At 38.6% G+C, this 15,930-nt stretch overlaps 2 protein-coding genes and 1 long non-coding RNA gene across 6 annotated transcripts in view; 2 read left to right on the top strand and 1 right to left on the bottom strand.

The window, feature by feature from the left end:
- Positions 1–15,930, bottom strand: part of ESCO1 (establishment of sister chromatid cohesion N-acetyltransferase 1) — a 1,212,023-nt gene that overhangs the window by 80,773 nt on the left and 1,115,320 nt on the right. The window lies entirely within an intron of this gene.
- Positions 1,402–11,964, top strand: SNRPD1 (small nuclear ribonucleoprotein D1 polypeptide). 4 transcript variants are annotated; one of them, XM_033435361.2, is made up of 5 exons: positions 1,402–1,554; positions 6,971–7,047; positions 8,769–8,960; positions 11,510–11,614; positions 11,798–11,964. In XM_033435361.2, the coding sequence occupies exons 1-4, from the start codon at positions 1,541–1,543 to the stop codon at positions 11,584–11,586; spliced, it is 360 nt and encodes a 119-aa protein (XP_033291252.1). In that variant the 5' UTR covers positions 1,402–1,540; the 3' UTR covers positions 11,587–11,614; positions 11,798–11,964. The 4 variants fall into 4 exon arrangements, with proteins under 4 accessions (XP_033291252.1, XP_033291251.1, XP_033291253.1 ...); XM_033435360.2 differs by having other exon boundaries at positions 11,778–11,964; XM_033435362.2 differs by having other exon boundaries at positions 11,510–11,618.
- LOC125961275 (uncharacterized) lies at positions 1,561–6,945 on the top strand. The gene is made up of 3 exons (XR_007471735.1): positions 1,561–2,015; positions 2,754–2,797; positions 6,347–6,945. It is a non-coding gene; the product is annotated as an uncharacterized LOC125961275 (long non-coding RNA).

Raw genomic sequence — 15,930 nt, 5'->3', positions numbered from 1 at the left:
TTGACAGTTTTATACTATGAGAGAATAAAAATCCTAAAAAATTTTCAAGCTAGAAAATAAAAACAAAGAAAAATTATAGCAATTTGGTCCACATTGGATCACCAGGAGATTATTAGGAACTGTTCGGAAGACAGGGGGATAGATGTTGAGAAGGCAGCACACATATGTCCATTACAGTCTTGCTACTCAAATTGAGATCCATGGAATAGGAGCATCTTCATCAACTGAAAGCTTGTTAGAAGTGCAGAATTTCAGACCCCATACCAATGGAATCAGAATTTTCATTCTAATATTTCCTCCAGTTGAGTCCTATGCACATTAATGTTTGATGAGAATTGCCTCACAACATTCAAGAATTCTAATGACCAGGGATGAAGTCCAAGCTGGAGATACAAATTAAAGCCGTAGTTTTGGAGATCACCTAGGCTAAAGGAGAAAGTATCCATTAGAGAAGCATAACATGATCTCTGGATCTCTGGGCACTGTGGGGAACCCTTCTGAGGTTTGTGACCAGAATTTAAAGTGAAAATAATCAGTTAAATTGTGTGATTTTTCTGGACTTCTCTGGAGGCGCAGTGGTTAAGAATCCGCCTGCCAATGCAGGGGACACGGGTTCGAGCCCTGGTCTGGGAAGGTCCCACATGCTGCGGAGCAACTAAGCCTGTGTGCCACAACTACTGAAGCCCGCGCGCCTAGAGCCCGTGCTCCACAACAAGAGAAGCCACCGCAATGAGAAGCCCGCGCACCACAACGAAGAGTAGCCCCCGCTCGCCACAACTAGAGAAAGCCCGCGCGCAGCAGCAGAGACCCAACAAAGCCAAAAATAAATAAAATTAAATTTTTAAAAAGTTGACATAGGGCTTCCCTGGTGGCGCAGTGGTTGAGAGTCCGCCTGCCGATGCAGGGCACACGGGTTCGTGCCCCGGTCCAGGAAGATCCCACATGCCGCGGAGCGGCTGCGCCCGTGAGCTATGGCCGCTGAGCCTGCGCGTCCGGAGCCTGTTGCCCCGCAACGGGAGAGGCCACAACAGTGAGAGGCCCGAGTACCGCAAAAAAAAAAAAAAAAAAAAAAAAAGTTGACATAAAAAAAAATTGTGTGATTTTTTTCAGGCACGTTAAGTAATGTTGAGGTTCCTGGTGTTGGAGCAGAGTTAGCATAATCCTCTGGACTTCTCCCAGAACTTCCTTTCATTGAGTAAATTTCGTGCTGCTGAATACACGGAGCCCTGCCATGCCCGCTAATGGGATTTAATCTCCTCAAATTTCCCTCTTACCGGAAGTTTCCTCCTAAAGCAAACCCCCTCAGCAGTTGCAAGGCACACCTCCAGCCGCCAGGGGCCGCAGTGGCGCTTCTCACGGCCGGAAGGGAGAGCTCAAGGGTGGTCTCGGCGTTTCCGCCGTGCGTCCGCACCGGTACGCGCGCTCTTTACGTCGGAACCCTGGGAGTAAGTGTTTCCGGCCATTCATATTCGTAGCCGGTCGGCGCTCAGTTGTTGGGTTTTGTTCGCTATCCGACCGAAACGGTGACGGCGCCGCTAGGATGAAGCTCGTGAGGTGAGGAAGTGACCAGGCGGGGTGAGGGACTGTGAGGGGACAGTCTGAACGGTGTGGGCCGGGAGCGGGAGGCTGGGCTGCCCCAGAGGCTGGAGGCGCGAAAGCCGCGTGTGCGCGCGGCCTGCTAACGGCCTCCGGCGCCCGCCGCTCCCGTCCCATCTTGGCCGCGCCGCCGCGGCCGCTCGGACCTGGGCTTCAGACTGGGTCGCGCGGGGATCCCCCGTATTTTCCAAGAAGTGGAGGTAAAGGGCGGGCCAGGTTTTCCCACCCAGAGTCTTCGAGGCCGTAGAGGTGCAGCGCCAGGCTTACAAGCTACTCCCGGTGACTTACCGACTTTCATTTTGAGTAGAACTTGTGCTCTAGTCTGGGTTGCGTTTCTGGCTCGTCTCAGCCTCAGGAACCGGCAAATATAACTAGGTCCACGCTCCCTGAGAATGTGGGAGACATAAAAATACTATTGCGTAAGTAGTTTAAGTTAAATGCGTTTTTCGCGATGAAACTACCATCACACTTAAAAGAGTACTTAGAAGCTGTAGGAGTTTATCTGGAAATAATGAAACCTAATTCCGAAATGTTTCAAATCAGGGATGGACTTTCGATTCCGTAAGTTTATCCTATCACTTCTTTTCCCCCCCTTGTTGTTACTTACTAGACTTAACGTTATTCAACCGACATTTCCCCTTAAAATAGGACTTTGCTTTAGGAAAAAAAAGTCTCCCAACGTGGGACAGAATCTATTTTCTGTATATTTTGATTGATTACACAGATAATCGAGATTTCTTATGGTTCATTTCTGTGTTTAAATTTGGCCGGTTAGCTGAGCCTACTGAAAACTTGTTTACTGATTGGAGTAATTCATTCTAAACTACTTGCAAATAGATTGGGGTTTGGTGTTTTTCCTTGAGGCTGAGAGCTTGCAGCATAGAAGCAGAGGTTTCTAATAACCCAGCCGGCAGTCACAAACTAGGATTGTCAGTGTTATTGGGCACCTGTTACACTGTGCTCTCATAATGTATGCATTTTTTTTTTCGACACAGAGTCCCTGCCTTGTTGGAGCTTTATGTTTTGTGGTGAAGGTAGACAAGTAGATAGTTTCTAGTATGTTTGAAATATCATATAAAATCCTTATTGTTATATTCAGGGTGGAGTTTGTAGAGAGGGCATTTAAGGTTAACTTTTTGTCCATTTTTTTCTTACAGTTTTATTGAGATGTAATTGGCGTACGACACTGTATAACTTTAAGGTATACAGCATAATTATTTGATTTACATCCATCACGAAGTGATTAACACAATAAGTTTAGTGAGCATCCATCGTCTCATATAGGTACAAAATAAAAGAAATAGACAAAAATTTTTTTCTTGTGATGCGGACTCAAGATTTACTCTCTTAACTTTCATATATAACATACAGCAGTGTTAATTATATTTATCATGTTGTACATTACATCCCTAATACTTATTTATCTTATAACTGGAAGACTTTGTCCATTTTTATTTGAAGTATAACTTTGGGGGGAAACATCTCAGAATTTAAAGTTTATTTTTTCAATTTCTCAATACCTGCCAGCCTGAATCTGTAGTTAAGTTTTATGTCATACTCTTTGGAATCAGTTTGTCTCATTTAAAGATAGTCTGTGTTGTGACGGAATTTTCCTATAAATTTTAATGGCTGTACTGAATCCTATTCTGTGTCTTACACTATAGAAATAAAATTTCTAATAACTGGAGAATGTGTTTTACGCCAGGAAAAATGGGTGTTTGTCTAACTGGTTTGCGGTTTTGGTTGACTTTGTTATTTCTTTATCTCAGTTGGTGACACTGTTATACTGTCTCCCTAACCAAAAACCTGGGAGTCGTCTTTGACTTCTTCCTCTTGATAATCCTGATAATCTGATAAGTTGCTAGGTTTTGGCAAATTTACCTACCTAATATAAGTATCTTTCACTATCCCATTCTCTTTGATTTTTGAATTTAATAGTGTGAGTTTGGATAGCATTTCAGTGCTATACTGAAGGAGATACCATTTTATCTGAATATCTGAGTATTATCTGAATATTTTAAGTTACAGTATTATCTGAATATCTTAAGTTACTGTAATGGACATATGTGTGCTTATCTGAATATCTCTAAGTATCTTTCACTATCCCGTTCTCTTTGATTTTTGAAGTTAATAGTGTGAGTTCGGATACCATTTCAGTGCTATACTGAATGATACCATTTTATCTGAATATTTGAGTATTATCTGAATATCTTAAGTTACAGTAAGCAGAAAGAATTCAGGTAGTGAAGGATTCATCAGAAAATAATTTGAATTTGCTTGGTTCCTTGGCTCGGATAACTGTGTTTATTTCTCCTACCCTCAGTACACCTTCCTTGCCACTCCAGTCGACACCACTAAGCTGTTCAGCCTCCCTTTTCTTCCCACCCGTGTTCTTTAATCTCACTTCTTAAAGTAAATATCTCATAACAGTGAAATTCAGTGTGCATTTCCCAATTTTGAAAAATGTATACACCTGTGAAACCCAAACTGCTGCCTGGATAGTGAACTTCTGGACTCTGTTCTGTTTCATTGACCTATTTGTAGTTCCTGTGTCTTGATTACTTTAATCTATCTATTGCTCTAGCCACCTAATTTGTCTTCCGATGTGGCACTCCACTCCATTGATGAAAAGCCTTCAGTAGTTCTCCTAGGGGAATTCTTTAACAGAGCTTGGGCATTCCATGAAAGGAACCTCTTCCCTACTCATTTTCTTGGACTTAGTATTCTATCAGTAATACCTATAATTTCTGTGTACCTTGTGCTGTTTCTTACTATATCTTTGCTCTAGTCTCTCTTTGCTGCATATTTCCAACTTTTCAGACTTACTAGAAGTCCACTAAGATCTGACTCCTTCCTACCCATGCTACATTATATTCATGGTAAGAACCTGTGCATATCTCCGTTGTGATTTAAATTTATGTAATTACTTAAAAAAAAAATCTTTCATGTGTCTGTTCTTCCTTACAGAGTTTGAGCTCCTTGGGGGCCTAGTCTTACTCATTTTTAATCATTACCAAGCACAGTGACTACCATATAATATATAATGATAAATACTATTTATCAAAGAAATATCCTTGGACTTGATAAAATGTATTTTGATTGTTTCAGAGGTTTTCTTACTTTCTGGTTTTCCTTTTATTTCCATATGGTAGACTGCTTGATTAATAAAGTATTTTATTTTTACTTGAATCCTGCCTGTTTCTAAAAATGATTTGAAAGAAGTTTTATAAAAGTAGAAGTTATTACTGGATGGGACAATTAAAGTAAAAACAAATTTTAAATTGATAATGGGAAGAAACCATTCGGTGAAAATTCTAGGCTAATATAGTTATATTAAATTTGAGCTAAGTTAAAGAATTCTTATCTGGTGAAATAAAGCATTACCAATTCATTAAGAGAGACTTTTTTTCTTGACAGCAAATATGGAAAGGGAAGGGATTCAACACACAGTTTTTTCTTTGTATGAGAACAAGTTTGGGACTTGTCTTATGCAAGACCAAGTAATTTCCCCTTTTTTGATGGCTGTCTATACCACTTCAAAAGTTGTATTTTAAGCCTGATTTCCCTTTAATCATTGAAACATTTTAGCCAACTTATTCAGTGCCTGTTACAATCCAGGATTAGATATAAAGTTCATGATTCTTAACCTCAAGGATAGACTAGTTGGGGAGAAAGTAGGTAATCTTAACATTTAGTGTGATCGGGTATACAAAGTACATACTATAGACCAGAAATTTTGCATATGAGTTGTATATTAGATCATACTGTAGGATTATTGCTCATTTTTCTAGATGTGATTGTGGTGTTATGGTTATGTGGTAGAATGTCCTCATGAGAAAATGCATGCTGAAGTGACTGCAGTTTACTTTCAGATAATGTGACAGTGTAAGTGGGGGGGGGAGGGGCACACACAAATGGTAACATTTTCATAGTGTGTGAACCCTTCAGCTTCCTCTGCAATATTTCATAATAAAAAGTTGGAGAACAGAAGAATAGATGAAGTGGGGAATGGATGACTATTCAGTAAATGTTATTGAAGCACCTGGCTATCCAACTTGGGAAAATCATAAAGGCCACTTCCTACCTCACATTGCACAGAAAAGAGATGAATTCTAGGTGGATTAAAACTCTAAATGTAACAGTAGAAGAAAATAAGAGACTTTTTATAATCTTGGGATGGGAATCATCTTTCTAAACAAATTACATACCCAAGAAGGATTCATAAATTTAACAACATAAAAATGAAAAAAAATTGTATGGCTAAAGAAAACCATGAACTTGAATTGCTGTGGCAAACTGATAGAAAATAAAAGAAGAATTCGACCTAATTGGAGTTGTGAATAATGTGAATAGGAAAATAACAGAAGAAATACAGATTTCCTGTATTCATGAAGAATTATTCAACACGTGATAGGGAAAAGCAAATTGCCTTTTTTCCCCTATCAAATTGACCAAAACAAGATTGGTGACAGTTAGTGTTGGTGAGGATTTGCATAAATGAATTTGGTGGGGGTTTGCATAAATGTCTCTAAATGCTAAATGAGAACTAAAAGTTACAGAAGCCATTATAGTATGGCCCAGTTTCTGTAAAAGTAAATTTTATGTAAATGCTTATGTTTGCATATAAAATGGTCTAGAATATCCCCACATGCCTGGAGGAGGGTTAGAAAAGCAGACTTTTACCTTATTTATACACATACAATAAGAGTATAATCTTTTAATACCAATTATAATGTATCATTTTTTTCAGTTTCATTGAGATATAATTGACATACAACACTGTAAGTTTAAGGTGTACAGGATAATGACTTACATAAGCTGTGAAATGATTACCACAGTAAGTTTGTTAACATCCATCATCTCATATGTATACAAAAGAAAAGAAAAAAATGGCTTTTTTCTCATGAGAACTTTAAGGATCTAGTCTCTTAGCAGTTTTCAAATATACCATACAGCAGTATTAACTATAGCCATCATGTTGTACATTACATCTCCAATACTTACTATCTTATAATTGGAAGCTTGTGTTTTTTGAGCACTTTCATCCATGTAAGTTCTTGATTTCAGTTTTGTGGCTTACAGTGACTTCAGGATCTATATGCATGGATCAGAGGTTAAGCTGTATAATGGCTTAGAGAATCAGAAATGTCCAAGTGACAATTTCTGTTACTGTGCTCTTTCATAAATGTTAAGGGTATCATTCAGGGAAAGCTGAAATTGTTATGCAAGCTTTTAACAGGAATTGGTGCAGATAGCATCCATAGTAGGTTTTCAGCATCTAGAAATTTCACCCTTTGGCTTAATAATAATAATAAACATGTTTTTGAAGTGTTAAAAGTGAAAATTTATCATTTTATTCCTATTGTCTTTATAGATTTTTGATGAAATTGAGTCACGAAACTGTAACCATTGAATTAAAGAATGGAACACAGGTCCATGGAACAATCACAGGTATGGAGGTTGGACTGCGTTTATAACACTTTTTATTTCCTATCTCTTTCACCTACAGGCCAGAATTCTTTGGTTAATGAATGTTTTATATAGTACAAATCTCATTTCTTTTGTCTGGATTATTTCACTGACCTTCTTATTTAAGCCTCACCTTAAGTTCTTATGCTAAGACCAGACTGGATTCCCCAGGTTATCCTATGTGTGACCACTGTTTTCCTGCTTTATGCCTTTTCTGCTTTTGCCTGTACGTGTCCCCTGGAATGTTGCATCTTACAAAACACATATTACTTGTATCAGAATTTTGTGTCCCCTGTTAGATTGTAAAGTCCTTGAAGATAGAGGATGGAGTTTCCATGTCTGATTATCCTGGGTAAAAAATATGTGGGAAATGGGAAGGGGGTGTTGAGGAACCATAATTTTATCTAAGCATAACATATTAGAGTATTATATTTGTCTTTTTTCTTAGGTGTCTAACTCTTTAATGATATTGTATGTATGATATGTAGTTTTATATTTAAAGCCACTGTGATTCTTCACTAATAGTAGCTGCTGCCCCCAAAAAGGGCAAATTTTTAAAAGAATTGATGAAAGAAAATGCTATCTTAGCATATGGTACCATTCTACTCTCTGAAATATTTAAATTGTAAATTTATAAATAATTTTTTAACATGTAGATCCAGCATCTGAGTAAACAAGAGAAATATATAGTATTAAACTGATAATATTTGTGAGTCCACCAAAACTTTGCAACACCAATTGCTATGAAAGGAAATCTGTATAGTTTAAGGTTTTGATACAGTCTGATCATATCTGAGGAAATGTAATTTCTGTCCTGTTAAAATTCCGTGATTTTAAACAGTGATTTAGTCTGCTCTTTTCTGAGCTCTGTGTTGCATGTTGTAGAGGAAGCAGAGTGTTCTTTTTTTTTTTTGCCGTACGCGGGCCTCTCACTGTTGTGGCCTCTCCCATTGCGGAGCACGGGCTCCAGACACACAGGCTTAGCGGCCGTGGCTCACGGGCCTAGCTGCTCCACGGCATGTGGGATCTTCCCGGACCGGGGCACGAACCTGTGTCCCCTGCATTGGCAGGCAGACTCTGAACCACTGCGCCACCAGGGAAGCCCTCTTCCTGCTTTTTAGGAATTCAAAATCTAGTGATGGAAGACACTCACAAAAGTAATATAATGTAAGGTTTGCCTCACATACAGTAGGCACTTAATAAATGATGTCCCAGGAGGAAAATTTAGTAAATTGGGGGAGCAAAATCGAGTAAAAATCCAATTCCCTCCCCCAGTGACAACCACTGTTTCAAGTTTCTTATATCCTGAATATATATTTTAGTCCTCACAATAGGGATAATCATACTATCTACCATAAGGACATTGAGGATTAAACTGAAATGCCTTAGCATGCAGTTCCTGGAACATAGAAAGAGATCATAAATCTTTTGGTTTTTTTCCCCCTCTCCCTCGTTGTATCAAGTTCCCCAACAAGATGGAATGTATCAAAAGTCTATTAATTTTGGGAAAGAAGAGTACAGAAGATTAGTAAACAACAAGCTAAGGAAAAATCTAGTGAAGGAAAGATTTCTGATTTATACAGACATAATTACCAGTTGTAGAACAGATAATACTCTTCTATAACATTGTACTAACAGTGGCTTGATAGATTAATTGGTTGCCTTCCTTATTATGCTAATAACTGTCCTTTTTTTCCCTCCAGGTGTAGATGTCAGCATGAATACACATCTTAAAGCTGTGAAAATGACCCTGAAGAACAGAGAACCTGTACAGCTGGAAACACTGAGTATTCGAGGAAATAACATTCGATATTTTATTCTGCCAGACAGCTTACCTCTGGATACACTTCTCGTGGATGTTGAACCAAAGGTGAAGTCTAAGAAAAGGGAAGCTGGTAAGTTTGAAGGATTATAAACATTTTTGTGTCTGGCGTATTTATGCCCTAATCTGCTATTCAAAATATGTTTATATTTGCAAACAACACGGGTTGGTTGGTTTGTTTTAATTGCCTCTACTTGCCATGAGTACATATAGTGTTTCTTACAGTTCCTGGTATTGCTATTCAAAAGACTGATGTTCTTACTTCCTGTCCCTTTGTGCATGGCCTGGTCCCCTAATCCCTGCACACTTTGGAAAATTCGGAGATTGAGTCTTATTTTTTTAAATAAATTTATTTATTTATATTTATTTATTTATTTTTGGCTGCACTGGGTATTTGTTGCTGCGTGCGGGCTTTCTCTAGTTGCTGTGAGCGGGAGCTACTCTTCATTGTGGTGTGCGGGCTTCTCATTGCAGTGTTTTCTCTTGTTGTGGAGCACGGCCTCTAGGCGTGCAGCCTTCAGTAGTTGTAGCATGCGGGCTCAGTAGTTGTGGCTCACGGGCTCTAGAGCACAGGCTCAGTAGTTGTGGCGCACAGGCTTAGTTGCTCCGAGGGCTGTGGGATCTTCTTGGACCAGGGATCGAACCCGTGTTTCCTGCATTGGCAGGTGGGTTCTTAACCACTGCGCCACTAGCGAAGCCCAGAGATTGACTCATTATTCCTGATATTCTGAAATTTTTTAATGACTTAGCATTTTGTCCACTGTTGTTCTGGGTACTTGGTGGACCCTTTCAGTATGGATATTCTTGCCATTTAGAGCTAAGAAATTTACTTGTGTAATGATAAATTTCTTCTGTTTTGCTTGTTCTGTTCTTTCTTCCAGGAATTCTTAATAATTGGATCTTCTGACTGATTCCTTCTGAGTCTTTTCTTTTATTTTTCCTCTCTCTTTGTCTTTTATTCTGTACTTGGTGTTGTTTTCTCTGGTTTCTCTTTTTATTTGATCTCTTAGTTTGGTCTTTATGTTGAAGGTTTTACTATAGTATCTTGCATTTTGGCCATCTGTTTAAGAAGGACTCTGAAAAGAGAACTTCTGGGAATGGAGGCTGGACTCCTTAGAGGGTGGGTTCAAAGTAAGTTGGCTTCCCCACTGAGGAGACCTAAAATTTCAGGATCTGGAAGTCTTTTCTGGAGCTGGTTTTCTCAGAAAAAGATTCTAGTCACCTACTGTGGGAGATATATGTCTGGCAGCCAGCATTATAGGAGAAGGGCAGGAGAAAGGGGCTAATACTAAACAATGATTTTGAGGCTTTTCCTTCCACTCACACTAAGAAATATATTGTACTTTGCATCATGACCCATTCATACATATAAATGAAACAAAAGCTTCAGGAAGAATTTAGTCTTAATACATGCAGATGCCCTTAAGCTTCCTATAGTATTCTCTTTCAGTTTAAAAAAAAAAAAAAATTCAGGTTGTAACACATAGCTTGAAAAACACTGACTTGATCCCCCTGTTCCTTCCCTCCAGCTCTGTGACTTTTGCTGCCATCCACTTTGCAGGTGTTTTCAAATCCGAAGCCTTTCTGCTTCAAGGTCTTTGGGTTAATTTTATCTTTTCTCTCCTACCTACCTGTCAGGGAAATAATCATTAGCTTTGCAAGGTGGGGAAGAGGACTAGCCAATCTACTGCTCTGCATAAGGATTGTCAACTTCCCCCCCCCCCCATGTTTTCAGCCCCCTGCCTCATCATCTCACCCCTGGCTTCCAAGGTCCTAGGTCTTTTAGAAGTTATTCTTCCTTTACTAAACATTTGTAGGTTTCAGTCTATTTTCTGACTTAAAAAATTGTTGAAATCTTTCAACCACTGTGTTTTTTCAGCATTTGTTTTTTCCCCCTTATGGATATTTGCCATTTTTATTCCTTTTCTATCATGAATAGTACTTCAGAGGGAATTGGAGATAAGTGTGGTTAATCTGCCTTGTTTTAAGAGAAGTGCTAGACTTACTCTGTTGCTTTGAATGGTAAGACTAGGAACAATTGGTAGAAATGTCAAGATTTTTAAAATATTCATAGATGTCTGAAAATGAAAAGTTCACAGCTAGGATGACCAGGTAACAAGGATATTGTTACTGGATTAAAGTACTAGGTTATGATTGGATCAGATGACTTAAGATTCTGAAAAGTCATGAAGTTGTTACTTGATGTAATATATTTTAAGTTTTCTTGGCATGAATTAACTAACTTGGATTCTATACAGTAACAGAAACATCTGGTGCATAGTGTTTGTGTTCTGTTCCGTTAGTATTATATCTTTTTCATCTTGTGTGAGGTTCAAATCATTTGTATTTTATTTTGTGGTGAATTTGAGGCACGATACAAAGAAAAAATATTTTAAAACTTGATGAATTTCTCAGTAAATAAAGTCAAATGAAACAAATATTTAGGTATTAGTAGGCCATCAATTCTTGGTTCTGTATGATAAACTGTCGGGAAAGGGTGACTGAGGTTACATTTGAGAGAAGCTGAATTAAACTTTTCTTTACTATAGGTGCTGTTTGTGGTGGCCAGGTAACATCAGCACAGAAGAGAATTTCCTTTACTTTGTTTCTCTCTTCCCTCAGTTGCAGGAAGAGGCCGAGGCCGAGGAAGAGGAAGAGGACGTGGCCGAGGAAGAGGAAGAGGGGGTCCTAGGCGATAATATCTCTCAAGACTACTATTTCAAAGTAGTAGGTATTATGGGATATTTTCTGTACAGGTTTTGTTGTTTATGGCAGGCAAGGAAGAGGAAGAGGACATGGCCAGGGCAGAGGAAGAGGGGGTCCTAAGCGATATTGTCTCTCAAGATTACTGTTTCAAAGTGATAGGTACTATGGGATATTTTTTGTACAGGTTTTGTTTGTTTATAACAGACGAAGAGGAAGACGTGGCAGAGGAAGACTACGTGGCTAAGTTAGAAGATGGTGCCTAAGCAAATTGTGTCTCTCAAGATTATGATTTTAAAGTGATCGATGCCCCGGGTGCTTTTTGTACAGGCTTTGTTTGTTTGTGGCAGTTTTTAATAAACATAAATGTAGGACAGAGTTGTCTATTGACTATATCATATTAAGTTTTAATAGTTCATATATATATTCATGATACAAACACAATAAGAGCTAAGCGTTACTACTAGGCAATCTCAGAATAATTCCAATCTTAGATCAGGCTTTTAATTTTTTGAACTAAAATATTTCTTTTATGAATATTTGTAGAATATACACCTTTTTATTTCACATGCACTGACTATGCGTTTTGTTTTTTTTTAACATCTTTATTGGAATATAATTGCTTTACAATGGTGTGTTAGTTTCTGCTTTATAACAAAGTGTATCAGTTATACATATACATACGTTCCAATATCTCTTCCCTCTTGCGTGTCCCTCCCTCCCACTATGCGTTTTATTGTTTTACCTTGACTCCATTCTGTGGAACCTTCCTACAGGTGAAATAAGTTCTTTTTGGTACCTCAGAAACTAAAGACCTATGGAATTAGGTCTAAAATTGATTCTCCTTTCCTGAGTTTTATTCCATGGAGACTTAGGTTCTTAGTAAAAGGTGATGATCATCTTCTAAATTAAGAAGTCATTGCTTTTGTTGTCATTGTTAATGGTTTTTTGGTTTTATTTTACTTCTTTTGGGCCACACTGCAGGGCAGGTGGGATCCTAGTTCCCTCACTAGGGATTAAACCCATGCCCCCTGCATTTGAATTGAGGCATCTTAACCACTGGACCACCAGGGAAGTCCCTGTTTTACTTTTTTAATAGGTTCTTAATAGAATATAGTTTTTTTGGGGGGGGGGTTAATTTTATTTTTGGCTGCATTGGGTCTTCGTTGCTGCACACAGGCTTTCTCTAGTTGTGGCGAGTGGGGGCTACTCTTCATGTGGTGCATGGACTTATCGTTGCAGTGGCTCCTCTTGTTGCAGAGCACAGGCTCTAGGGTGCGTGGGCTTCAGTAGTTGTGGCTCGCGGGCTCCAGAGCGCAGGCTCAGTAGTTGTGGCGCACGGGCTTAGTTGCTCCGCGGCATGTGGGATCTTCCTGGACCAGGGCTCAAACCTGTGCCACCTGCATTGGCAGGCGGATTCTTAACCAAATACTTTTTACAAGTAGTCCTTTAAGAACAAAAGGAAGAAGACCTACTTCTTTGCCAAAAACTGGATTCTTTCTGATCATTAATAAGGATTTTTTAAAAATTGTTTTAATTGGTTAGATTTAGAGAAAAATACTTCTCAGTATATAGTTTCTTACAAAGCTTACTATTGTTTATATACTAAGGAAGCTAACCTAACTGAGGATTGAACTAGATCTGTGTTTTCATTTAATCATGTATGGGGGTTTGTTTGTTTAATGAGAAGGGAATGTTCTGCAAAGACTGTTTTCAAAAAAGGAAGTTTAGGCCTTGTAGGGAAGTTAGTGTAATTGAGATGGCAAGAGCATTTGTGTGTGGTATGTGTATATGTGTATCTCATTCTTTTCCATCCTTTGTTGGTGCTCCTATTAATTGAATGCAAGCAGAAGGCAAGGGAACACAGTGATGCATCAAGGTGGAGAGATTTGAAGGGGACAAACAGAAAAGCACAAGTAGTGAGTAAACAAATGTAAGTTGACTCCTGCCCTCCTGGAGCTTATAGGCTAAAAGGGAAACAGAGTTAGATATACATTGATACGTAATTGCAAATTGTGAATACTCTGATAAGGAATACTTTGTATTATCTTGTCTGTTTTAAAAGCAGTGGAGGCTCATGTTGATTTTAAGTCGAATGCCAATAACAAAGGATTTTTAAGCGTGCCTCGGGGTCTTAGTTCTCAGACAACGGGTGGAACCTGTGCCCTCTGCAGTGGGGGCTCAGAGTCCTAACCACTGGACCGCCAGGGGAGTCCCCTGACTGTGTCTTACTTTGTGAATTTTAACGTCTAGAAGTTTGTAGTGTGAAACCAGTCTAGTAACACTGTTTAAATGTAAGGCTAAACCCTAGCGGGTACTAGATTGAGTTTGTCAGCTTTAATAATAGGCAGTCATTTTATCAGCAAAAGTGAATTTATTTGAGAATAGCCAGAAGAATTGCAATTTGGCATATACAAACTATGACAGGCCATAGGCAAATCCAGAGAACCAGGAAGGGGAGCTTGCTTTGCGTGTGGGTGGGGACCTTGGGAGGGGCAATAATAAGCAGAGTCCTTTGCAGGAAGAGGCTTCTCATTGCTTGGGTGACTACAGTTTCTGATTGGCTGGGCTGCCCTTGGGAAAAGAGATGTTTTCTTCTTGCTGGATAGCAAAGTAGGCATCGCCTTCATGTCCAGATGTAGGGCCACGTCTCTTCCTGTTTGAAGTAATTGGGTTTGCAGTGAAGCTGGCCAGTTGGACAGCAGAACTTTCCTTATTGTCTTGTTCCCTCTGGTTTTGCAGGGGAGGCTTCACCAGGTGTGTGTTTTTATAAGAAGCAGTAGTAATGCCTTCTGTTTTTATGTTTTTTGGGTTGTTTTTGTTTTTGTTTCTGGCTGTGCCACTCAGCTTGTGGGATCTTAGTTCCCCAACCCTGGGATCGAACCCAGGCCCTCAGCAGTGAAAGCACGAAGTCCTAACCACTGGGCCGCCAGGGAATTCCCAGTCTGATATCTTTTAAAGCTTAAGATTTTATTTGTGAAATTTGTTTAAAGAAATTTATTGTGAGTTTAAACAGAAAACTGTAAGTGAAATAATAGAGAAATTGTATTTCACAACATGTTTTAATCTACTATAAGTAGGTTGGTTAAGCAAGGATGGCTTAGTATTTTGAAATGTATTATGTTCAGCAGTCAAAATACACACAATCTTCTATAATAGATATCAGAATAACATTTAATAACACAACACTCATTCCTGAAAACCTAAAATGGACTTTCCTCATCATGTTAAGGAAGAATCTTCTATCTTAAACCAACAGCAGACATTTCTAGAGACATTCCAATTAAAACAACAAAAGAATATATCTGATATTGGTCTTTATTTAATGTGAAAATTCTTGTGAATCCACAAAATAAGAGGTATACTTTTGAGAAGGAAGAGAAATTTTGCAGTATTACTGTTTTCTCTGCAGGAACATGGTAGTATTCCATTTGTCTGAACCAGTTTTAAAGTTCTGTGTATTTCCTATATTTTGAGTAAGGTCAGTATATAATATGAGATTCAGTTTACAAAAGAATAATAGCAAAAGCACTAGATGTCAAATGCAGTAGATTCTTGTTATTGATGATAGTTAGGTTCTATAAAGTTGCTGTGAACCCTGAATTAGTGAATAGTGAACCATTGCTCCTAGGAGGAACACAGGTTCTCTGTGTATGAGTCTCTGGTCATGGCATTTTCATCAGCTCATCAATGCATAACCTCATTTTATGTGTGTTTTCTGTTTAAAAACACCTTATTTAGTACCTATTGTTTCATTTACATTGAATTCACAATCAACAGCACTGTAATGTATGCCTGAACAGAGTTTTTCTAAGACATGTATTTTTTCCAAATGCCACATCACAGCCTTCTTGCTTTATGGATACTAGATAGCACTATGCTTGGGGGCCATTTTAAACAACAAACTCACCACCCAAAAGCACAAAAGTACCAAAAAACTGTGGCACTAAATTGACCATGAAGGATGTTTGTCTACCGTATGAGACCTGAAACAAAAGGCACTGTCGCTTTATTCAGCCTCAGCCTAGAACAACCAGGTGGCACATCAGGTAACATTTTTTTGCTGCTCTAAAGCATGCATGGTCCATGCATGACCATGGAAGCACCAATAGTACTGATTTTGGAGTTACAAATAAATTTTAGCAAGGAAATGACTTCCCCAGTACAGAATGATTAATGATGATTGACCATACTTAACATATTTTGGTAAGATTATTCTGAAGTATTTTGTGTATTTTGTTACTATAGTGAGGGATATCTTATCCCACTATTTGAATTCTAACAATTTCACCTATTCTAAGATGGATTTTTAAAATATATTTTAATATCTCTGAAATTGA

The sequence above is a fragment of the Orcinus orca genome, chromosome 15 (assembly GCF_937001465.1).
Source record: "Orcinus orca chromosome 15, mOrcOrc1.1, whole genome shotgun sequence".
In the NCBI taxonomy this organism is placed as follows: Eukaryota; Metazoa; Chordata; class Mammalia; order Artiodactyla; family Delphinidae; genus Orcinus; species Orcinus orca.
The sequence above is the reverse complement of the archived record's forward strand: the minus strand, read 5'-3'. Positions and strand labels throughout refer to the sequence as shown.